The sequence below is a fragment of the Cynocephalus volans genome, chromosome 16, assembly GCF_027409185.1.
Source record: "Cynocephalus volans isolate mCynVol1 chromosome 16, mCynVol1.pri, whole genome shotgun sequence".
NCBI classification, from domain to species: Eukaryota; Metazoa; Chordata; class Mammalia; order Dermoptera; family Cynocephalidae; genus Cynocephalus; species Cynocephalus volans.
This window is the reverse complement of record NC_084475.1, coordinates 39,600,394-39,625,859: the sequence shown is the minus strand read 5'-3', so window position 1 is coordinate 39,625,859 and position 25,466 is coordinate 39,600,394. Positions and strand designations below refer to the sequence as shown.

Sequence of the window (25,466 nt, the reverse complement as noted above, 5' to 3'; positions counted from 1 at the left end):
TTTTTAAAAGTACCAATTGATTCTTTCAGAAATTACATGCATGGATGTCAAGATCATTCATTGCTTTGTCTCTGTATAATTGCTTCTTCCAATTACATTGATTTAATTCTTCACTGAACAATTCTTAAATGGTTGAACTACAGGTCCAGGTCAATTAAATGAAAGTACAATGTTCTCTTTTAATTATCTAAAACCTCTTCCTTGTCATTTGCAAGAGAAATAAAATATCTCTTTTTAATATCCATATATGTCTTATTCTAAAACTTGAAAGTTTTTTCAAACATATATTTAGCAACCAGGATTTCAAATAAATCATCCGATCCTTTTGCCTACCATGACATGTCCTCCAAAGGTATCATAATCAAAGAATTGGCACTGATTTTCTGCGTAGCACGAGTCTTCCATTTCTCCTTGGATCACAACATTCCGGGTGAGAATTCCAACCTCTGCTCTCATGTCCACACCATCTATGATCTCACCCATGTGCAGGAACTGAGGGGTTTCTGGTTGGGAAAAAGAATATTAGAACAAAGAAAATATGAAACTTACTTCAAAAAGACATTCCTCTTTATAACCCCAAGACATTGTCAATAAGGTATGTTTGCTCCCCTTTTTTAATACGTTAGAGTCAAACAACCCCAGGATGCAGGGATTTTAAAGATTATCTAGTACACCCACCCCACCCAGTGCCTGACCCTTCACTACCAATTGTCCTTCCAATTCTGGAACCCATGCAGGGCACAGGGCTTGCTACCCCCAAAGGAACTCAACCCTTCCTTGAACAACACTAATAATCTGGAATCTGTCTACTGACTATCATCTTTCTCTCTAGTTCCTGTCCATATGCTCTTGTTCTGCCCCCCTGAGGGCATAAGAACCACCAAATGCACGGTGAGTCTTGAAAACAAATGGTTTTGCAGATGTTGAAGTTAGGGTTTCAGGTTGTTTGTGCTTCTACTTCAAAGCCAAAGTAACCTGCATTTGGACATTACCAATACAGAAATTATATTTTCTTTCCCACTTTTTATTTTAATGTTATGCATTCTTTTAAATTCCCGCCCTACTGTAAGGTTAGAAGTACTTTAATGATGAGCTTCGTTCTGATGTTATTAACTCAGGAAGGAAAAATACAAATAAATCATGGGAATTGAGCTCATGGAGATTCGTTATCACGTACACTTGTTAACAAGCGTGGGAATTTCCAAAAAAAAATAATGCCAGATGGTACCCTATTTTTGTTGTAGTGGTGGTATTTTTTTGTTTTCTGGTTTGTATTCGCTTATATCATGTTATGGAGAAGGAAAAGTACAACACTGAATGAAACAGAGAAAAAGGAGTGTGGGGAGCTCCCCTCGTCACACCATAATCGCCATTACAAGATGGCGCCGGCCGGAACTGAAACCCCGGCAAAAATAAGCCCAGAGCGCATGTGCTGGGAAATTCCCCGACCTCCAGTCTCTGCCTCTCCCGTGGCGTCATCTGGGCTGATGCACGACCGCCAGTCAGAGAGGGACACGTCCTAGGCGAGGGACAGTTTTCTATAAAAGGGAACGGGTTTCTGTACTTGGGGTCTCCGCCCCGATAAGCTTGTGCTCTGCCTCTCAAGACGCATTAAAGCTTTACTGCAGAAGGATCCTGTGTGTGCCGCGTCGTTCTTGCTGGCGAGACGGTTGCGCGGGACATCTGGTGCCGAAACCCGGGAACTTGTGTCATCGTCAGCACCTTCGGAGACCCCCTGGAGACAGGGAGGATTCAGAACTGCAGGAGGGTAAGTTCGGAGAGGTATGCCTGTTCTTGGTCTGGGGTTAGGTCCAAGACAGCATGTCAGAAACTGAACGGAGTGAGAGGATGGGTACCCGCAGGAGGAGAGACGTCTCCCATAAGAAAAAGGGCCCTCCCGGTAAGTCTACGGACGAGGGAGAGATTCTAAAACAACAAAGTGACACTCCCGGCACATCTGCCGGTAAAGGAGGGATTTCAAAACCCAGACAAAAGTTGGAAGGGAAAGAAGGAGGCCTCTACCCTATGCAAGAGCTGGGGGCCTTAAAACAAGAATTAGAAGATTTAAATCTGGATGAGTATGTTTGGCTGTTGTGTGGGGTAAATGGCAGCTGCACGGACCTTTCACCGTTTGCCTTTTCAAAAGGCGGTGGTTGGGGAAATGCCTCTTTTGAGTGGAATGTGACTGAGTCCTTTGAATCCACTGTGTCCATAAAACCGCTTGGAACAAATTACTCTGTCCCGCCAACACCAGTTTGCCTTTATCCTCCTTTCATGTTTATTTTAACTAATATTAGTGATGAGAGGAGTCAGATTGCTTGTGATAACTATACTTGCTTTTATGCACAGTGCCGGAATGCTACGCTGTTCAATTTGGCCATAGTTGCTCGAATGCCTAGATGGATTCCTGTCCCAGTAGAAGCTCCCAATACTATGGTCTTGTTCAGGCAGAGGAGGGATTTTGGTCTCACGGCGGCAATAGTCGCCGCCGTATCCCTGGCGGCGGGTGCAGCCACAGCTGCTGCTGTCTCCTTGACTACCACGGTACAGACTGCCACCACGTTGAATAATTTGTCCTCCGCGGTAACACAGGCCCTAGAAACACAGACTGCGCTAAACGCTCAGCTGAAGGGAGGATTAATGGTGGTTAACCAGCGGGTGGATCTTGTGCAGGAACAAATAGACGTTTTATGGCAAATTGCTCAATTGGGGTGTCAATGGAAATATTCAGGGTTATGTGTCACCAGTATCCAATATAAAAAGTATACCAAAGCTGCAAATTTGTCTAAACAATTATCCCAGCATCTTTCAACAGGTTGGACGAGAGAATTTGACAACCTGATAAACCAGCTGCGCATGGCCATTGTGTCCGTGAATTCAACAAGAGTGGATGTCTCCTTCGCAGCCGGACTGTCCTCATGGATTAAAACGGCCGTGTCCCACTTCAAGGAGTGGGCAGGAGTGATTGGGGTTGGCATGTTCTTATGTGGGGGAACTGTGCTCCTACTATGGTTGGTCTGCAGATTAAAAGCCCAGACCCAGAGAGACAGGGTAGTCATCGCCCAGGCATTTCTAGCCCTGGAACAGGGGGCCAACCCTGACGTTTGGCTGTCCATGCTTAAGGATTAGCCTGCTCTGGCTCCCATCCCCCCTTTTTCTGTTGGCTGGCCTCCCTGAAGCTTGTTCAGAGGAGTTCGCCCTTGCTCAAACAGGTCTATGTGTAACAACAGGCTCCAGTGTGTCCAGAGACGGGCAACTTCCCCCAGACTTGAACCAACCTAAGACATGGTGCCCGGTGGCGATAGGGTCAACCTATGACGGGTAAGGTCAAAGTCTGTGGAGGGACGACCTAGGACAGGAACGCTGGCTAATTTGTCCGCGACCGCCGAGCTTGTACCAGCCGCTTTAAATGATAAAAAAGGGGGAGATGTGAGGAGCTGCCCGAAATCGCCATTACAAGATGGCGCTGATTTCCGGTGGAGGGCAGGGCTGCTCGGTAACACGCCTGGGCCCATTAGGCAGCCACCAATAAGGTAGGAGCACGTCCTAGGCGAGGAGCAGTCTCTATATAAAGGGCGCGGGTTCCCTCGCTCGGGGTCTCCATTTTTGGCAAGCTTATGCTCTCCCTCTCAAGATGCATTAAAGCTGATCTGCAGAAGGATCCTTTGTGTGCCGCGTCGTTCTTGCTGGCGAGACGGTAGCGCGGGACAAAGGAGAAAAGTGCCAAGTGAGCCAATCACCCTACTTTTTGTTTTTGTTTTTGTTTTTTTGTCTTTTTCATGACCGGTACTCAGCCAGTGAGCGCACCGGCCATTCCTATATAGGATCCGAACCCGCGGCGGGAGTGTCGCTGCGCTCCCAGCACCGCACTCTCCCGAGTGTGCTACAGGCTCGGCCCACCCCCTAGTTTTTCAAAGCAGAAAATTTTCTCTTAAACTTCAAAGGTCTAAATTACCCATTACTCTAAATTACCGAAAAACAGCACTTATTGAACAGTTACTGTAAAATCTTTTGTTTTTTACCACAAGTGTCTAATCTTTTTTTTTTTTTTTTAAAGATGACCAGTAAGGGGATCTTAACCCTCGACTTGGTGTTATCAGCACCACACTCTCCCGAGTGAGCCACAGGCCAGCCCACAAGTGAATAATCTTGATAAAGAAGCAAGAAAAGCAATATAAAGAGTGAAATGCACAATGAAGCTCATAAATGAAGCTACGTACAAAGAGGTTTTGCCTCATACCAGGCTCAGAGTAAGTACCTGGTAAATGTCAGCCATTCTTTCTATACACAGCTTATGGTAACAATCTCTTTGTGTATTATTCTCTATCAAAAAATGTATTATTCAAGATTATGGTAGGAAATACAGTCTTATGAAAATACCTATTTGGTTCCTTAACTATTAATGAGATCTACTTTATGTCATGCAAATAGGCAATCAAAAACCTTTTTTTTTTTTAATTAAGAAAGACTTCTGCTAAATAATGGATCTAAATGATAGTTGAGTTTACTATTTTTTGATAGTGGAAAATTAATAAGGAAGAAACTGGAAAGGATTTTGAAACATCAATTTATCTTGTCCACATCTTTTTTTTTTTTTTTACAAAAATACTGAGGCACAGAAACAATGATATTTGCTTGCTACAAATCATTAACAGCAAGAATATTGCTCAATAACTACTTTTATCTAACATCCTCTGGGATCTAGTGTTCAATGCACTGCACTACAAAGACCTTTGACATCGATGATGGAGATGATGATGATTGGAAGGAAAAAAGATTCCAGGAAACAAATCCCAAGAAAAGAGTGTTTCCCAAGAAATACTCTGAGCAGTCTGATACCTTTGACTTTGACCTGAAAACGGCTGCATTCAGGACAGGGGAGAAGAGTGAACTCTTCTGCTTGGTACATAGAATAGTCTGTGCTTGCAACCACAATCTGGTCTCCAGGTTTCCAGCCGCTAACGTCATCCAGCAGATGAAGTTTCACTCCATCTACAACCTCTACCTGGAAACCTGAAAGAGAAACACCTAAACCAAAAAAAAAACAAGAAAGCAATGCATTAACAGAATTTTTTTCTAAATCAACCCTCTTGCTGATTCACAAATCAAAATTTAAGATAAACACCATTCAGCGAATTTTTACTAATGCTAACCATGTCCCAGTCACTCTGCAGATATGAATGATAAAAATATGAAAATATAGATCCCTGCCCTCAAGGGGAGAAAGCCCCATGCACTCCTAGCCATGATGGTATAAAAGACATTACTTTAATAAACTATTCTTTTATAATTTTGAAGAAGGCTCTTGACCCCAAATCTCTTACTGTACTTCAACTCAGTGCTAAAACTACAGTACTGCCCTCAAACCATCTTAATATGTAGCAAGAACTTATCATATTTGGGTAGAAGTTGCCAAGAACAGAATAGATCTGTAATAAATACCCAATAGTTCAATTTGATCCAAGCAAAAGATAACAGCCAGGACTTTAATGTACATATAATCTTAATATTCAGAACAAAAGTTGGCCTCAGAAAATCCCTCATTTTTGTGCCTTTGCTCACGATTCATTCTTTACCTAGAATGTCTTTCCACTACTATTCACCAACCAAGATACTGTCCATCTTTCTACAAAGTTCAGGCCAATCTTTGAAGACTTCCTAATCTTGCTTGCTGGAAGCAACCTCTCTCTGGTATTGTCATGGTATTTTCTCTGCTACCATTCATTCCTTTCTAATGGGAGGACAGCTTACCTCCCTGGAAGTCACATCAGCAAAGGCAGCAGAGCACACCCATTTATGCATCCACTCGTCTGTCTTGTTCATAGTACATATCCACAAATGTCTGCTGAATGGATGACTATGACCTGCAATGTGACCTGAGGTCACATGATGGTGCCCCTGTCTAACTCAGCTCCTTTCCTGAGATGATGTACATTATGCAATCTAGTGACTACTAATTACTGATCTCTCCTAATATCTCCTTTCAAATTCTAAGTTGATTCCCAATTCGGCAGACAAAAACCGAAAAGCTGATCCAGCTTCTCCATTACTCATTCTTCTTTTACATGCAATCCAGTGTGGAAGTCTTTCCTGCTTCTAGAACACCCACAGCACAATCTGTCATAAGCCAAAAGCTGGTTTAATGGAAATGTGTACAGAATGGATGGAAGCTACTTCATAACACTGATGGAGAATAAAAGACACCACATTTCAAAGCTGTCTGGGGTTGGCTGGTTAGCTCAGGTGGTTAGAGCGCCGTTTATAACACCAAGGTCAAGGGTTCAGATCCCCATATGGCCAGCTGCCAAAACAAGAGAAAAGCTATCTTTTTAATAAATATCTGTCCTTCTAACGAACAGCATGATGCTCTGGGGCTACTTTACAATGCTGACTCTAAGGGACAGCAAAAGAATGCATTTACTTAAGTTAGGAGACTCAAAAGGAGAGAAATTCAGGCAAGAAACAAGGAATAATACAGATATCCTTACAGTCCTGAGCCAGCTATACAGATAAAACCTAACATGGGCAAGTCTTGAATCTTTTTAGACTCTGATCTACCCTGCTTGTCTGTTTCTACAAATCACACACAAAAAAGTACCTAATAAATCTAAAGCATTTTATCGATATGTTTCTTGCATCTAGATACTAAGACCTATAATGGAATTTTACCAAATAATAATATTAATAATAATAACTCTAACAATTACAACAATAGCTAACAGTTGTTGGAACCCCACATGCATAATAACCTTTCATCAAAACAACTGTGAGAGATAGTAACTATTACATTCATTACAGGTGAAAAAACCAAAGGTCAGGGAGTTCGAATACAACAGCTAAAAAATGGTAGAGACCGGACTGAATGCTAATCTAATTCCAGAGCCCAATTTCTCAACCTCTTTATTATCCTGCCTTCCCAAGAATCAAAACAAATGAGTTAAGAAATAAAGATAATCAAAAACCTCATGGCAGCTACAATCACTACCCAAAATTTCAGATTTTTACCAAAAAAAAAAAAAAAACTCCCCTAAAAAAGGACAATTCAGAAACATCCATTTCTTACATAAAATTCCAATAAGGCTTCTTAAAAAAGACTACTAGATAAGTTTTGACCTAAAAGGTCATTAGAATTTGTTTCTGTTTTTAAAAAAAAAAATGTCAGGTATAGGGAAAACAAAGATAAACAGTCAGTGTCCCTCCGGGGTTTGGAATCTTGCCAAGCAATTGATGTAAATATGCACGTGCGCCCAGGTGTTCCTTGGTTATTGTCTAACATAACTGCACATGTGCACCCAGGTGTTCCAGGATTGTCTGACTCGCACCGGTGTGTCCTGGGTTATCAGACATAAGTACAAAGGATGAGTAGCTCGGAACCATGGTGCCCCTGCTCCCGGGGATAACCTGGGGGAGCCACAGGGAGGCTGCTACTGCTGGAGGCTGTTGCTACAAGCTGCTATTGCTGCCAGAGCCCCCAGGACCGTCCAGGAGGCCACTGCCGCTGCTGCTGGAGGCTTCTGCTGCTACTAAGGAAGCTGAGGACTGAGCTTGTGTCATCTACCAATAGCTCCCGGATCTTTCCCAATTATATAGCTCGTGGACCTACATGTGAGGGGACTAGTGAGCCAGCCAGGCATACGAGGGGTCTGGTGACCTAGTCTATACAACAGGTTTGAAGGGTCTGTGGGAAAAGTGTGTACTATTCAATAATTCCTTACTTTATTCTGGCTTGAAAAGAAAACCCTAAGATTATCTGCTATTACCACTACTGAATTGGAAGTAAAAAAGGAAGTTCATTCTCCCTGCTCCCTGGAGAGAATTTTCACCTCGTCCAGAAAGTAAGAGTGACTGAGAACATGGGACACAAACAATATCCTACAACAGATAGCTACAATGTACCCTGTAGGGAAAGTGAAGATAAATGGTTAGGATCCCTCAGGGGTTCAGTCTTGCCGAGCATCTTATGTAAATATGCACGTGCACACAGGTGTTCCTGGGTTGTCTAACTTGTACACAGGTGTCCTGGTTATTGGACCTAAGTATAAAGGATGAGTGGCTCTGACACACAGTGTGCCCCTCCTCCAGGCTGCTACTGCTGCTGAGGAAGCTGAAGACTAAGCTTGTGTTGTCTGCCAATGGCTCCCGGGATCTTTGCAATTACCTCATTCATGGACCTGTATGTGAGGGGTCTGGTGACCCAGCCAGACACGTGGAGTCAGGTAACCCAGTCTGGCACTTGAGGGGTCTAGTAACCCAGTCTGGACAATGGGTTTGAAGGGTCTCTGGGGCCCTAGCCTGACATATCCTCTTCCAGAAATGAGTAGTTATCAGTAAGGTGCAAATAAACACACTATTTCCTACAAAGGAAAGCTTGACTTGAGGTCTGGAATCTTACTAGAGGCAGTACACTGAACTCCACTTACAGGACCAAATTTCTGCTAAGAAATGCTTCTCTCCCACATTTGCTTTTTGCCAGAGGCAATCACAGTGGGGTAGAAACAGCAGTAACCTTGGAGGCAGGAAGCTGGGGCTTGATTCCAGCTTCCTCATCCATACTAGACACCACTTCCTCACACCAAACCCAGAGATTGCTTTCTGAACTAAAGAATGACCTGTTCTAGTTGGGCACCCCAACTGGACTTTGTTCTAAAAGATTAAGTACTGTAGGTAAACTATAAGTTTCAACTTCAACTGGTTGAGAAATCCAACCAGTCATTTGAATACGATACTACTTCAAAAGAAAAAAACCTGTCACAGTACCAATGTCTTACCTACCTTCAATCCACTCACTATAAGCTGTCACAGAGAACTTCTGACCATCCACGGTATAAAATTCTCTTTGGGCAAGAGCCTTCCCACCACTGCTATGATTTTCATAATTCCTTACAGATTCGTTGCAAGAAGTGCTTCCACCATCAATGACACCAACTAAAGCCCAAGCTTGCCTAGAAGGAAAAAGAGCATGTGCGTTTCATTACTTGTCACAGTTACCGACCCAAATCCCTAACAAAGACGTTATGGCAAAGTGCTATTTAATTCTCATATTTCATTTTTACCAATCCCTAAGCCTCTTTTTCCATATAAGATTGCAATGCCAAAGCTTGCCACCGTCATAGAAGGAAACACACCTGGTTTTTAAACACTTGTTTGTCCAGCTCTGTTACAGGTGAAACACTGATGACCGTGACTTCTATTAATCATTGACTTACTTCCTCAATACACACCCATCGCACTCACATTTCATTCTGGCCACAGATCCATTTATTTTCTTTCTTTTAAGATGATTATCACTTGCTCTTTTAAACTACTCTCTACAAAGTTCTCAAAAATCTAACTGCATAATAGAATCATACAGAGATCTTAAGAAATGCATCGATGCTCAGACCCTATACCAGACCAATGCAATTATAATATTTAAAGATTGGGCCCAGCACTGGCCGGTTAGCTCAGTTGGTAGCATGGTGCTGATAACACCAAGGTCAAGGGCTTGGATCCCCATACTGGCCAGCCAGCAAAAACATTAAAAAAAAAATTAAAAAATAAAGATTGGCCTCAACATAGTATGTTTTTAAAGTTTCCCAGGTGATCTGAAGGAGCAGCTAGACGAGAACCAACTGAGTTTGAGAAGTGGTTCTCAAGCTTTAGTAAGTATCAGAATCACCTGGGGGAAGGCGCACAAAAGTGTGGGAGGCCCCACCCTCTAAGGGTCTGAGGTGGGACCAGAGAATTTGCTTTTCTAACAAGTTCCCACGTGAGGCTCATGTTGCTGTCAGGGGACTTTGAGAACACCTAGATTAGAGTAGAGTAGTAATTATCAACCTTGACTGCACTTCAATTGCCTGCAGGTCCTTCCCTTCTGAGATGATGTAATTGATCTAAATGCGCCCCAGGCATCAGGATTTTTCAGAATCCAGGTGTGCAGGCAAGATTGCGAACCAGTGAGTTAAAGGTTTCTTAACATTCTTAAGTCAAAGCTATAGAATTACTATCCAACAGATTTTAAATTTCATGTACCTTATGTCTGTTTGTTGAAAGCAATGTGTCTGAAAACACCATTTTATTCCTGTGATCCTAAATATCCGAGGGACTTGCTCAAACAGCCAAAATCAATCAAAGAAAATGGACAATAACAAAAAAGCGAGAAAATTTGCCTTAAGACTGCCAGTTTAAAACATAAAAGGAAAAATGTCAACTTCCTACTCTAGAAAAAAAATACCGAATGTAATCTATGCCAAACAGATGGCTGGATATTCACAGATAAAAGTTAACCAAAGCATGCCTACACCCTTATAAATTCCACAGCCACCCCGGTGTGGCTTAGCTACTCTTTGGCTGACAGTGCTGTACAGCTCTATTTATATCCCTTGATACAGCAGAAAGAATCAAGTAAGAATGTCTCAATTTATTATCTCCTATGGAGAGGAAAAGAAAGGAAGAATACCAGAGGCTTCCTTTATTTACCAGAACTGCCTCAGCAACTATAAAACAATGCTCTATTCTATTTACAGTATCTCCAAAACACTCCTACTGCCCTCCTCCACTTGAGGAAAATTTCAATGCACTAGAACATTATCTTCAAAGGGGTATGTGTTTATGAACACTGGAGATAATGTCAATGCAATGGAACGTTGGCAAAAGATCACAACTCTAATTCCTCTGTCAATTCAGTAGCTATGTTTTCAAGGGAATTTAGAAAACAGTAGGGATAGGAACCAAAGAAAGTCAAAATACTCACAGCTAATGATCAAGCAAATCTAGGAACAATAACGGCATGAAGAATTAGAAGTTGTAATCCCTGGCATGACTGGATAATGAAACAAAGCAGGTTGCTAACTTTGAAAAGACCATGCTTCTACTCCTAGGTCTATGGATTATAGAAATACGTGTACATGCGCATCAAGACTTGAGGGAAGAAACACGTGTACATGTGCATATAGAGTTGACTCATTTTGTATAATAGATCCAAACTGGAAAGCCACTCCAAAGTCCACCAGTAAATAAATTGTGGTATATCCATACAATAGAAAATAAACAGCAACAAAATGAGCCAGCACTATGGGCAGCAACATGTATGACATTCAATAACATAACATTGAGCAAAGAAGCCAGACAAAAACATGATGTATTTTCTGCTTCCATTTATATGAATTCAAAAACAGGCAAACCTAGATGTTAGTGTATCCCACAAATTCAGGAAAGTGGTTACCTTTGGTGGGGGAGCGAGTGATTAGTGCAGAGCAGGAGGGGGCTTCTGGACGGCTGGCAATGTTCTATTTCTTGATTTGGGGGGTGGCTATCCACATATCCCATTGTGAAAAATCACTGAACACTATAGTCTTATTTTTAGCACTTTTCTGTATGTGTATTACATTTCATAACAATTAAAAAAAAAAAAAAACCCTCTGAGGTTCTATACATGGAATTCCCTGTCTAGAAAGCCTTCCTTCATCAGTATCTACACAGCACACTCCTAAACTTCCTTCAGGCCTTTTCACTTTAGGAAACCTGCACTGATTCTCTAGGCCAACTTCAAGGCAGTTCTATTTATGGTCCCACTACAGCTTGTAACTGCAGCAAGTGTCTCACTGTGGCACCATCATCTATTTAGGTCTCTGTACATCCACTAGATTAAATACAGACAGTTTCCTTTTGTCTTAGCATCTATGGGTGTCCAGCACTTAGCAGTTCCTAAATATTCCCTGGTGAACAAAGCCATTTGTAAAATGTTACAGATCCTTTCTGCTCACTAATTTTTGTCTTCTTAACCTTCTCTAGAATTTCCATAGGTAATATTCCATTCTAACAACCTACCATGAAAGAAAAGAATAACTAGGTCATTTCAGCATGTGGGTTTTGAGGTCCTCTTAAATTTTTTCTCTGCAGATATTCCCCAACTTTACTAAGAACATTCAGCAGAATTAAAACTTCTGTTTTTTGAATTAAATGTTGAGCCAGCTACTTCTCCCAGACACAGAACTGCACTAGGAAATCATGATTAATTCGGATAAGGCGTTAAGAACAGTAACAGGGGGAATGAGTTCTACTATCTGGTGAATTTCCTAGCCCTCCAGCTTTTTCCTCCCTCACATTTGCAGGGCTCCATAGACCTGTGCCAAACAAGCAGATTCCAATTAGCACGCAAAGGATCCAGAAAAAAGAAAGAAGGAAATTGTGCATGTTCTACCCCCTTGGGCTTTTAAGACAGGTTTTATACCTTAGCACGGAATTGTGCCCTGACTTTTCCACTCCTAAGTAGCCTCAATCAGCCTGAGTTTCATATTATCTTCAGAAGGTAATGAAATGAGGAAGTATCCGCAGAGGCAAACTGTCTGATTGTTTTTCAGGACCACATTTCTGTTCTTACCTTTTCATGAGCCTGACACTACAGTTCACAAAGGGCTTCATAAACTGAAGCCAGGAAAAGAGCTTTTGCAGCCCATGCCCTGTCTTCCACGTCCCTCTAGTCTCCAACCTACACATGGTGGTGGCCATTCTGACAGGTGAGCCAGGCTGTAGTATAAACTGGTTTCTCCCCCCACCCTTGCTCTCCTCTCACACAGACACAGACTCTAATACAGAGCTGGAAGAAAAGAACAAGCCATGCCTACCGGTAGCCCAGTCCTTGGATCAGCTTACTTCCCAAGCGTTCCTGGATCATCTGGATAGTTCCTTGTAAGAGGCTTTTGGCTGCCGAATCTCCAACAGCTATAGCAACAATCCGTCCTGGATCCTGGACTCTCAGAAATTCCTCAAGTCGCCTACTCTCATTGTGGTATTCATGGGTATCAAACTTTGCAATTTCCAAAATTTTGGCTGTATCTCGGTCGATGACCCTGACATTGAGGCCCCGGAGAAAGTCCTTTTCAAAGGTGTAGGACCCAAAGGGCAAGCCTGAGGAATGCAGAGTCCTCACCAGCAATGTCCACGATGTCTTCCGTTCCCCGTGTAATTCCAGTGTCCCACCAGCTTCCACACCTATAAACTTTTTGCCAAATGTTGGCATACTTTCGCCTTCGTCTGACCTGCCGTACAAGGCAATTGTCGCTTTGGATTTATAGCGGCATTTTTCTGCTCCAATATGAAGCATTCCACCATCCCGGATCAGGATGTAACGAGTCCTCAAGGTAATGTTTCTGGATCCACCTTTATCATCCCCAAATACAAGCAGCCCTGCAAGGAACAGTATCGTAAGCCAACTTCTAAAACATCTTTCTGAGATACAGAAAAATATTTTTCACCTTAAGGGGGGAAAAAAATACACCTGCACGATTAGGTTGGGAAAAAGAAGACTAAAAGTCTGTTTAGCAAATTAAACTGGTTTCAAAACATAGTAAAGAAAAAAATGAAGAGTTCCTATCTCAACATACTGAAAATGCCCGTGAGAATGAATTTTCATTCATTCACTTTAGAGGTAAACGTTTCTAGAAAAATAACTAAGAGCCTATGTATCTGAACCTCATTTTTATATATGTTAACTGATGTTAACTCTCTCATCACTCTTGACCAGTTGTCACAAAGACATAGCTATGAGAGACTACCTCTCTGGAATTGTTTCCTTGTCTATAAACCTAGGCTCTTGACCTGAGTGATTTCTAAGGTCCTCACAGCTCTTGAATTCTATGGTTCTACCTTAGGGACTTTTTACATCTCCATGGTTAGAGAGAAAAAAGCTATTCAAAGAATCGTTTTCTACATAATGAATACCAAATATCTCCCACATTAAAGAGCAACCTCGCAGTTCCCATAGGCAGGGACCATTACCTACCTCCATCCTGAATGACTATAGAATTCACTGTAACATCTGAGGTCAGACGGAACATATCTCCCTCCTTGATAACAACATGTTTTGCAGGGTCTTGTCCTGGATCCCAGTTCCTGAGACGGGGATTTTGATCGGGGCAATTCTCTACAAAACAACGCAACATTGATATCCCATCAGACCCAACAAAATGCAAGAATGCCATTAGCCAAATCCATGCACTACCATCATTTGATGCAGTCTGCAAGTAATGTGCTGACATATTTTGATTTCTTGCCATTAGGATGGAAATCCTATCCCACCCAGCAGAGAAACATCAAGTCCTTTACTTCCTCAAAACATTAAAATATAGTGTCACCACAAAAGTAAGTTGTTAGCATCTAGAGTTCAAGTCAAACTTGACAAGGTAAAAATGGAGTTCCCCTGAATCATCTACTCTGGGAATAAACCACCAGTAAGAGGCAAATTATGAACTGTCCATTAGAAAGCTGTTTTAAAGAATACATTTACAACATGCTGATAAATAAAATATAGAAATTGCTGAGTAATATGTATATTAGGTCCTTACAAATTCCTTCCTATGCATGAGTCATAAAGTAGGTGATAATAGTACCTCTTTCTCAGGCAGAAGCTCAGAAATATCACCATGTCCAACCACACACATTTTCCCAGCAAAACTGCAAGTTGCCAAAGACATGACTTCTCATTTGCAGAGATGAGGAAATTTCAGGTTCTCGAGAAGCCAAACCCAAGATTACTTAACAAACTGAGTGATACAGAAGTTCCTCCTTTAAGAAATGAGGTTCTTAATTCATTGAACTTGTTAAGACAAGTGAACAGATATTGATATTGATGACAGAGCGAGAAGAAGGGAAGAAAAGGAGGAATTGGTAAAGGGACACAAAAAACAACAATACTCTATAATGATAAATTAAAAATAAAAAAGAGATATGACAATCTCTAGACCAATGTAGAAATGGTTTTCCAATGAAAATAGCATAAGCTGTTTATGTTGATTACCTCAGGAAGCAATAATGAGGAAGGAGAAAAATGGGTGGGGGGAATTATATTTTTTCTTTATCTTTGTGATTTTCATTTGTTGCAAAAGAAAAAATGCTACTTGTGTGACTGGAAATAATTTTATAAAGGAATAAAAAGGAAAACATAAAAAGAAAAAAAAGACATGAGGTTCTTTACTTACATTGCTCCTTTACTAAGAATTAGAATTTTTCTGTTGAACAGGTGATAATAAAAACAGGAAAGTATTCTGCATTGCCACAAGTTGTTAATGAGTAAAACCTTTTATCTCTGCCATAATTTGGAAGAGGAGGGTGAAAAATATAATCATATGCAGGGCTGACCCCGTGGCGCACTCGGGAGGGTGCGGCGCTGGGAGCGCAGCAGCACTCCCGCCGCGGGTTCGGATCCTATATAGGGATGGCCGGTGCACTCACTGGCTGAGTGTGGTGCGGCCGGTCACAAAAAAGACAAAAAATAAATAAATAAAATAAAATCATATGTTCAATTTTGATAAACAAGTATTTGTTGAGGATCAGTTTTTCCACTCTGCACTAGATACTGTAACATTTATAAAGCATAGAACGATCTAACATACCCTCAAAGTTTATAACCTAGCTTGGGAGAAAAAGCCACCATGTATGAAATAATTAAAACACTGAACAACGTGGTAGTCATTTGAGGTGTAAACAACCTCCAACTGAGGCAGCTTCATGAGCAGATGATACTAGACCCAGACCCCGAAGGACAGACAGTATCAAACAAGAGGAGCATGGCAGGGGTGAGGGAAGGTGAGAATACCACTAATGCAAGCATCCCATGCTATCCAAGTCCATTTGGTTGCTCAGTTAGAATAGCAAGGTGTCGCCTGTATTTAAACTAAGCAAAGACAGAAATGAGCAAGATATGCTTGAGAACCAGATGAAGAAATATATTTTGTTAAGGTGGAAGGTACATAGTGGGTGATACTATGAGAAAAAGCAAAGAGATTGGGTGCAACATTAAGATATTATTTTATATAGAAAAAAAATTCTGACTCCTTATTTTGAATTTTCAGTACACTACTGCAAACATCTTCCTGCTTCTAAGCACTTATATTGCCCTAGGCTTATGCTTTCTCTTTGAGGTGATAGTAACTTCAGTTAAAATTAGTCTCACTCATTAAGTCCTTGGCAATTATTGCAGAGAATTCTTCTTGGAGTATTTCATAATTGTTGATATTGAATTCTTCTGAGAAATCAGTGCTCACCACTATTACACTAAAAACAATCCTTTAACTTTTCTTCCCATCAAGGAAACAAGAAATCTCTCATATTTGTTCTGACTTAATACTGATGATTTCTTAAACTTTTCCTCTACCTCCCTCTTTTCCCATAAAACATCTAGCTGGAATTCTCCGTGGTGTTATTTGAGAAGCAAATGTATGTCGCACATAACAAGTACTATATCCAGCTACAGAGAAGGAAATCCAGTCCTTTGAGATCTGGAGCCTACTATAATAGTTATATAATTCCTCTTCATTGTTTATAATTATTCCCCAGGAGAGCATGCTTCATTAGAACCATTACCAAAAATTCCAGGCTGTTTCCTTCCAGTAAAACACACTTAATGAGAAAATGTGTGATCTACAGAAAGCATTGAAAAGTAGCTCAGCCAGCCCTACCTTCCCAGCTACCCACTTGTAGAGCAGTGAGTGCACTGTCCAAGTTATGTAACAGCAGTAACCACAGTGAGGCTGACCCTGAAATAGTTCAGCATACCAGATCTTTCCACTGATAATCTGCACTTATATTACCAAAATACGAAACTAAAGAATGTTGATTCAAGGAATCACAGGAGCAATTCCATGTCTTAGAATGAATATGAAAACACCAACAAAAGCCACAGCTCTCAGCTCTAACTTCCCACTAGTCTAGCAACCCTTTACAGCAGATTACTTGGGAAGTATGACTCAGCAGTGAACTTGGTTATTCTGCTGGGGAAAGGAGAGAGGAACTTAACACTATGTGCAATGGAAATCAATGTTAGGAGTTCATAATGGACTACTGGCTTGGGCAACAAAGACACTGAGATGAATGGCTCTCTCACTTCCGGTCCATTCTCTTAGAAGCATTAACACTACCTCCCCAAGGACCTCAAAATCCCTAAGGCACCCATGAAAACTAAACAAAATAATATTTGTAAGTCTCATAAATGGTTAAATGCTTCTCAACTGTTATATTCATTTAAGGAGGCATCTAATTGAACAAAAGTCTATTACACACTTTGTAAAAAATGCAGACAAATATGGTGCCTGATCCAGGTTGTTATGGTCTTCTTCTCTCTGCCACTGCCCTGAGTCCTTTTTAGACAGACAGATGGGATTCTTTTATGAGGCAATTCCTTGTTGGTATATATTGAGGTCGCCTGTCAACAAGCATCTTCAAAACCATTCAAAGTATTGATAGATTACCAACTTGAAAAGAGAAGACCATTTAAGAAATTAAAATTTCCCTACATGCTATTTAACTATGAAGTAATGAATGATTTTTAGAAAACTGTGTCAGAACTTACACATCTTAATTACACACTGTAAGTCCAAAATATTTGAAACTTCTTTTTTGTAACTGTCTCCCTAGATGGTTTCAAACCACAAAACACAAATCTCATTATTTTTAGTCAAATATATTTTTTTGTTTTGTTTTTTTGTTGGTTTGGTTGTTTGGTTTTTTGGCAGCTGGTGGGGAAGGGGATCCGAACCTTTGACCTTGCTGTTAAAATGAGTCAGTTATATTTCTTAAAAATCAATTCTAGTTTATCATTACATCTAAAAAAGATGACCAAAAAAAGACTTTTGGCATCTAAAACTCCTACCTACCACAAAGGATGAAATTGTGCTATCACAAGAATTCAGTAAAGACTCAAAAGCATTTCCAAAAGACAGGTTCTAAGAACTCCTTGAACACTGGGACAAAATGGTAAAATGAAAAGAACACTTCTATAACTTTATAATTTCCAGCGGATTCCTTGAACAACTGCTCTCATTCTTAAGAAGTTACACTTCAGATAACCTAATTGTGTGTTAGCCAGCCAGAGACAACTCAAGATAATAAAAGCTTTTTTTAATTATCTATTTCCTCCTTCTTTCTTCTCCTAGAACATGTTCTATGTGCACATACACACACTTACCATCTGGAGCATATTTTGAGGATATCCCTAAAATGACTGCAAGTGCAACAAAAAATGAGAAACTAGTAATCGCAAAGCAAATGAAAGTATTTTTGTGTCTCTTCTGCTTTCGGCTCTCTCTCTGTGCTTGCTGTTCTTCAGATGAGAGTGCAAAGGTGGCCCGGGCTTCTTGTCTGATGGAGGTTAATTTGGCTGAAGCTTGGCTCTTTGGAGGAGGAGGGGGACGCAGTGGGACAACCTTCCCTGGAATATAACCAGATGAGCGATGACTGTTTCCATTCTGAGGCTGTAGGAAAGCAGGGGAATGTCCCCTGGAATCAGTGGTATACATGGTACACTGTCACTGTGAAAAGAAAAAAATTAAGTTTCAAAATGTATGAATTGCAATGGCTTTTCTTTAATATACATTTTTTTATTCTGGTGAAATACACATAGCATAAAACTTACTACTTTAACCACTTTTAAGGGTACAGCTCACTATGTGAATTAAATGTATTCACAGTGGGGTGGAGGGGAGAAAAAATTATATATATATAGTGGTGACAGTTGCACACCATATATATATATATATATATATATATATATATATATTCCCAGAGTTGTGCAACCATCACCACTATTCATTTCCAGAACTGTTTCATCATTCAAAATGGAAACTCTATACTCATTAAATAATTCCCCATTTCCCCAGCCCCTGGTAACCACTGTAATGACTTTTTGAAAATATCAGGTCAGTTTACAATCCTGATATAAGAAACTATGTCAACAATAACCTTCACTAATTGTCTTCTGATGCCACTGTGTCTCAACTCTGGCTGCACATTATAGTCACTTGCTAATCCTAATGCCTGGTGCCACACTCCAAAACAGTTAAGTCAAAATCAGGGAGCCTGGGATACAAGCATCTGTATCTTTTAAATGCTCCCCAAGTGATTCTAATGAACATCCAGGTTGAGAGCCACTATCCTACTCCAAATGTTCTCAATTTGCAGTGTGCAAACGAATCACCAGAGGAGCTAGCTACAATTGTAGATTCCTGTGCTCTTCACTACACTGATTCTGGCTCAGCTGGTGCAAAGAGGGCCCTGGATTTTACATTTTTAAAAAACACACCTTGGTGACACTTAAGCAGGTGGCCACATTTTGAGTATCATTATTCTAAGCTCTTCATATTTAAAAGTCAATGTGTCATATGAGGACGATAAGGTGGCCCTAAAAAGTTCGAGTAGATAGGCTTTCATGTTTGGGGACTCTAAATGATTCTGAATCCATTTAGCAAGAAAGTCTAAAGTCTATTTTATCTCTTTAAATCCTCAAATTTTGTTTAAAAATAGTAGACATTCAAATGGTTAAGGTAATTTTAAAAAATAGCTAACACAAACCCTACTGCCGGGCACTGTTCTAAATACCTTATGTGTATTAACTCATTTAACATACTTAATACAACAAATCTATAAGTAGGTACAATTATTCCCATCTTACACGGGAGAAAAACTGAGGCGTAGAAAGATTAATTAACTTCCCCAAAGGTCACACAGCTGGTAGAGAGGCGATCCAAAGCTTAAACCCAAGTATTTTGACTCCAGAGTTCAGGCTCCTAACTTACACTGTGTCTTTCCCAACAATGGAGAGGCAAAAACTTCAAAGAATGAGTTTCCCAAGGGTGTAATTAGAACTGTGCTAAGTCTGAAAGTGCATATTAATCTTCTCAGGAATTCTTCATGCAGAAGTTCACGAGACCATACACGATTCCTTTTTATTTATGAGAAGCTGACCCACAAAAAAAGGGAAGTTCTTTCTTATTTTTTACGTTCTTTATAGCAAGCACTTACAAGTTTTTGAATGAAAAATTCAGTTTTGAATGAAACCTTACTCTATTAGTTTGCCAAGTCAAAAGAAAGGAGGGTGGCAGGGAGGGAGGGAAGCTAGCTCCAGCATATGACGTTCGTATGGCAATGACTGGATAGAATAAGACGTGCTCAGTGGCTTCAGAAACACGACATTCAACCTCTTCCACGACATCCCTTCCTTACCAACTGGAGCATCTCAGAGTCACCTGACTTCATTCAATACCCTTACAATGAATCCCCCTCATCTTCTGCCAAACAATGAACAAGATTCTAGTCACAAGGGTACCTCCAAATTGCTCTAAACTATCAGCAAGCCCATTAAATACAAAATGGTCATTAGAGAAGCCACAAATAAGCATTCCCAGGACCCAAATGACCTGGAAATTAAGGGGGACAGAAAGGGAATCCAATCAGGAATTGATGCTGATTTCACATGGGGCAAAGAACACTCTCAGAGTCAGTGTGTCTGTCAAAAACACTTACTTTGTGCGGTTTGATTTCTGAACAAAAGTAATTATTTAGATGAAGCTCAAGCTTCAGGACAAAGGGAAAACAACACTTTTCAAGGTGCTGTTGAAGAAATTGCTGCATGTGTCAAGCAGCAGACCAAAACAATGGATACATCCTGCTGGGACAAATGACAGAGTACAGGATAACAAAGGCCCCTCTATGAACAAAGAAAGGACTAAACTAGATATTCTTGAGTGCCAGGCTCACAAGGATGGGAGCGGGATCGCCACTCTAATCTGCTCTGAAAGGGAATGAGAATCTTTTGTTTCTGGGGCTGCTATCATCTGATACTTCATTGTTTCGGGGTGAGAAAGGTTGTTATTACTTAACAGGCTGGAGGGCCCTTTTGTGGGAGATAATGGATCTCCAGATATATCCACAATAAAATAAAAGGCAGTGAGAGGCTAAAGGAAGTCATCAGCCCATTGGGAATAATTTGTGTCTCCACGTTCACAAAATGGTATCCTAACATGAAAATTCAGATTGTGTCTGCCACAAACTTAAGTGGTCAATAAATCAAAAATAATCATGGTTACGTTTTTTTCTACAATCCTTCTGCAAAACTATATATATATTATGAGTACACTAGCTCTATTTTACTGAAACACACGTAAAGGCATAAACAGCAAATACATTCATTCTTTTCCTAAGAGGTAACATATTTTTGAAACCATATCTTTGAATAAAACAACAAAACAAAAATCATATCTTGGGCAGATTGTCCCCTCAATTTATTAAGATTTTTTAAAATATAAGATACAAATACATCACTTTAGGATTTTATTTTACATTTATGGGTTTGCTTTAGGTGTAGTATTATAAATTAATTATTTTAAAATATATTGATTGGTGGTTATAGATCTAAATTATTCACAGAAAAAAATGACATTTCACTCACTCAGTAAGCAATTGTGAGCTCTTGATGTCAGAAAATTGTGGTAGGAACTATGGAGGACAGACAAAAGATTTACAGCACCCTCAAGAAACACAATTCCTACATTCAATTTTAAATCACTTGTTTGGAAAGCAGAGTAAAATTGGCCAAGGAGACACTGCTAAAATGGTGGTCAGGTTCTCAAGCTATCTCAACAATGGCTGTTTAATCCATAAGGTTGTTAGTACTTGTAGCATTTGTTTTGAGTTTGGGGTCCTGAGAACAAAGAAGGCACTTACCAAAGGAAATACAATGAAGAGTTTCCTGCTGCCTTCAAGCTTCAAGGCAAGCATTAGGCACCATTTTAATAATTTTACTACAGAGCAATATTTCAATTTAATACACGGTTTGTCTATATTACATGTCATTTTTTAAAGGGTTATATTTCTAGTGGGAAACACATACTATGTAGAAAGAGCACATCAGTATTTTATGATACATTTTAAGGGCTATTATAGCCTATGATTGCCCCTAAAATAAGACCAATCATCCAAACGGGGGATAATTTAAGTCATTCATATGAAATTAGAAATGCACTCCACTAAGTTTTTAAAGCATAATTTTTGGTATTTAGATCTCCCTAAAGAATTATTTTGTTAGTATTTATTTACTGGATGACAAAAGTAGTTGTCCAAAAAGCTTGGTTATAAATCAAGCAAACAACTGAATATATGCACAGGCAATTTAGGCCAATATTTAAAGTAGATAATTAAAGAAATTACTAAGACTATGAATACATTATATCAACTTAAAAGACATAAATACAAATGTTGGAAAAAAGTAAGCATTCAAAAAAGTACTTAGTACTTTTGTCTAATTTTTGGTTGCCCCCACAGAAAGACACTTTCAAAACTCATGTTATATTAAATAAAATTCTTTTCTTGGAAAAAAAAAAAAAGTATTGCCTCCAACAGTAGAATAAGGTGGGAGAGACTTGTACAGTTGGTAAGAGCATTCAATTAATTTATCTGCTAATAAATTACAGCGAGTAATCACAGAAAACAATTATTCTGAAACTTCAATAACATTTAAAAGGTCAGGATCTTTTTTTAATCTATAGAAAGGTGCATCATTTTAAGAAAACTATGATATTCTCATTTAAAGTTTTCAAACACTGTGTTATCTCGTCTACGATGCCTTCTCAAGATCCCCTACATTCCCACTCTGTTCTCCCCTGTGCCCTGTTTAAAACTCTTCCAGGATCAGCTTGCTTTTTGCCTTGTTTAGTTAATTTATGTACTTGTCCATCTCCTGAAGTAGACTATAAGCCTCTGGAGACCAGGAGTAATGTCTTACTCATCTTGATTATGGAACCAAGATCTCAAATTCCTGCAATTCAGCATAAATGCTACATATATATATATATATATATATATATATATATATATATATATATATATATATATATACACACACACATACATACATACATACATACATACATATATACACACATATATACATATATATACATATACACACATATATACATATACATATATATACACATATACACACACGATACATATATATATATATACATATGGCTATTTGGGAGAAAACAGACAGGTGGCTGAAAAGATTAAGTCCACTTTCATTCAGAGATTTGTTGGATTTCATATAAGCATACTCCCAAAGAAGCTGCTGAATTACAGATTCCTCTATATCTCTCTCTCTCATACACACACAGAGAGAGAGAGAGATTGGAGAGATTGAAATTTCCCACTTAATCCTTCTTCAATAACCTTGAGAGTCTGGGAAATATGACTCATCTCTCTATATGAGTTTCTCTGATTTGGGAGAAATTAAGAACACTAACTACTTTAAGCAGAAAACTGAATGCATTACTTTTTAATGCAATCCTACTATGAAATCTAATGACTGACTTAAAAGGTATTATTAGCAACTTCAGATTAGAAATTCTAAAAATAAAGAGCAGCAAACTTCCCAGACAAGTTAAACCTTTCACATTTTTAATAGTTTTAACTACACACTATGAAATGCAGTAGACACATAGGAAAAAAGGAAACTGTACCATGCCACTTTATACTGTTATGCTGACAGCCAGTAAATGCTGTCATCAAAGGGAAAGCCTTCTCAATACAGAAACAGCAGCAGCAATTCAAAACTGGTAAGAGCTCTTTGAAGGGCCAGCCCCTTTTTAAAGTGCTTTCTACTGCTGAGATGCTAATATGCAAGACAAATTCACTACCACACTGCTTGTCATTTACATGGTAGGTGAGGACACTTGCCCCCCAGGTCATATCATCAATCCCCCAAACTGTCTAGCTCTTCCAACCCAATGCCCCTAAGGAAAGTGCAGTACTTTTGACTCATTCAAATCCTGCCTACACTTTTTATGAGAACTTATTTTTAAATGGAAAATTCAGGCTTGTAGAAACAGCAAAGAGGCTGGCATGGTCTAATCAAGCGTGGGGGGGGGGGGGTTGTTTGTTTTGGGGTTTTTTTTTTTTTGGCAGCTGGCCAGTACAGGGATCCAAACCCTAACTTGGTTTTATCAGCACCATGCTCTAACCAACTGAGTTAACTGGCCAGCCCAAGTTCGTTCTTTTTTAATCAAGTACATAATTTTTGAAACAATATCCAACATAAGATACTGTTGTATTAGATAATTCCACAAGTCTTTGCTTTCCAAGAGTTTCAGTACAACTGGCCAAAATTCAGCTAAGGAAACTTTTTCTTTTATTAAGATCTTGGAAGATCTTTATAACACATTGACTGCTATGCCCTAAAAGTAAAAACATGCAGCAAAAGTGAAACATGCCAGAAAAGAGAGGTATGTATGAATTATCATGAAATCATAAATTTTACTATACTTCTGCCCTAATAAAATTTTTTTTTTTTCTAGATTTTGTAAATATTTTATTATTGGCTAAAAAGACAACATTACAACCAAAGATGGCAATAATATTAAAGGGATCTTCTGTGCTTTTTGATATGCAAATACATTTCTTCTAAGAGTTCCCTGGTGTGATCTCAAGAGTCCATGTTAACTCCTTTTCTGGAAACTTCCTTTTCTTAGTTGTTATATTCTTGAAGAGCCTGGGCCATGAAGAGTTTGCCTAAGTTTTGGGCAGTGAACTCCTTGATGTTCTGGCAGTAAGTATTAATCTGGCCTGCGATGAGCAGTGAATCCATCCTGGCAGGGGGCTGGGGTGGTTTGAAGAGTTTGGACAGATCCTCCTCAGGGAGGGGGGGCTCTCCTCGGCTTTGGCGCTGCATATTCTCCTGCTGGCGACACTGTTGATACTGATGTTTCTGCTGCTGCTGTTTACTAGTATTCCTCATGTATGTGTTATATTTAACTATATCTTGGCTCATTTCATCCACTCTGTCCATCAGCAACTGTAGATTCTTTCCCAAATGGTTGCTGCTGGCAAGACTGAGCAATTCATGTTTATCTGCTACAGCTGATTTCTTCTCAAGCTCCCACATTAGAACGTTGATCAGATGTGAATTTTTAATTACAATCGGCACTTCTTCAAACATGTGCTCAAAGGTGATATTTGCCTTTTTCAATGCTTCAGGGGAGAAATCCTTCTCTTTACAAACTTCCATCAGTTTAGGAGTGAGTCTGTATGCCTTTAGCGAGAGAGACCCTTGGGCAGTTTTTATGGGATCATAAATGAGAACAACAGATTCTTCGATGGCATGCTGGTAACTGAACTGAGAATCCAGAAGTGCACGGGTGACAAATGAGCCATAGTATGTGGACTGGTACCAGCCCACGTGGAGATGATCAATGTTTACATGGCGAAGGCTCCGCATCATTTCCATCTGATACTGAACTTCATCAAAGTCAGCATCATCCTCTGTGTGCTGGGGGAAAGGAAAGCAGTTGGTAATTTCAAGCCGATCTTCTACAACCAGGCCCAAAAGCACTCCTTGAACAACCTCAGTTCCTTGTCCTTCTTCTTGATAATGTTTGATTATCTTTAATACTACCAAGCCGTCTATCTGCACTTGCTTCACAGCCGAATCTCCGGAGCCGCCTTTGCCTTTGCCCTTCCCTGCCGGGCCGGTGGTGGAGCTGGAAGAGGTGGCGGTAGAGCCGGTACCTTCTTTGCGGGACACCATCTTTCCAGCCAGACAGGAAGAGAGAGCCTAATAAAATTTTTAACCAGCTCCTAACTGCCTTGAATTTTCATTTAAGGAGCCCATATTCCCAATCTCCTATTTTCAGGAGAAAGACACAAGAGAGAATAATGTC

General features: G+C 39.8%; 2 protein-coding genes across 4 annotated transcripts in view; both read right to left on the bottom strand.

Annotated features, from left to right (window-relative positions):
- Nucleotides 1-25,466, bottom strand: part of CEMIP2 (cell migration inducing hyaluronidase 2) — an 80,674-nt gene that overhangs the window by 45,220 nt on the left and 9,988 nt on the right. For all 3 annotated transcript variants that reach the window (XM_063080529.1, XM_063080530.1, XM_063080531.1), the window contains exons 2-7: nucleotides 17,942-18,284; nucleotides 13,763-13,903; nucleotides 12,606-13,167; nucleotides 8,773-8,942; nucleotides 4,840-5,028; nucleotides 334-503 (exon numbers count right to left, since the gene is read on the bottom strand). In XM_063080529.1, coding sequence (XP_062936599.1) covers nucleotides 334-503; nucleotides 4,840-5,028; nucleotides 8,773-8,942; nucleotides 12,606-13,167; nucleotides 13,763-13,903; nucleotides 17,942-18,272 — 1,563 coding nt within the window. In that variant the 5' untranslated portion in view covers nucleotides 18,273-18,284. The remainder of the gene's footprint in view (nucleotides 1-333; nucleotides 504-4,839; nucleotides 5,029-8,772; nucleotides 8,943-12,605; nucleotides 13,168-13,762; nucleotides 13,904-17,941; nucleotides 18,285-25,466) is intronic.
- Nucleotides 24,106-25,341, bottom strand: LOC134364834 (eukaryotic translation initiation factor 3 subunit H-like). Its single transcript, XM_063081007.1, has one exon. The coding sequence runs from the start codon at nucleotides 25,331-25,333 to the stop codon at nucleotides 24,275-24,277; it is 1,059 nt and encodes a 352-aa protein (XP_062937077.1). The 5' UTR covers nucleotides 25,334-25,341; the 3' UTR covers nucleotides 24,106-24,274.

Coding starts and splice junctions, on each gene's coding strand:
- LOC134364834 (XM_063081007.1), bottom strand. CDS start 25,333: ATGGTGTCCCGCAAAGAAGGTACCGGCTCTACCGCCACCTCTTCCAGC.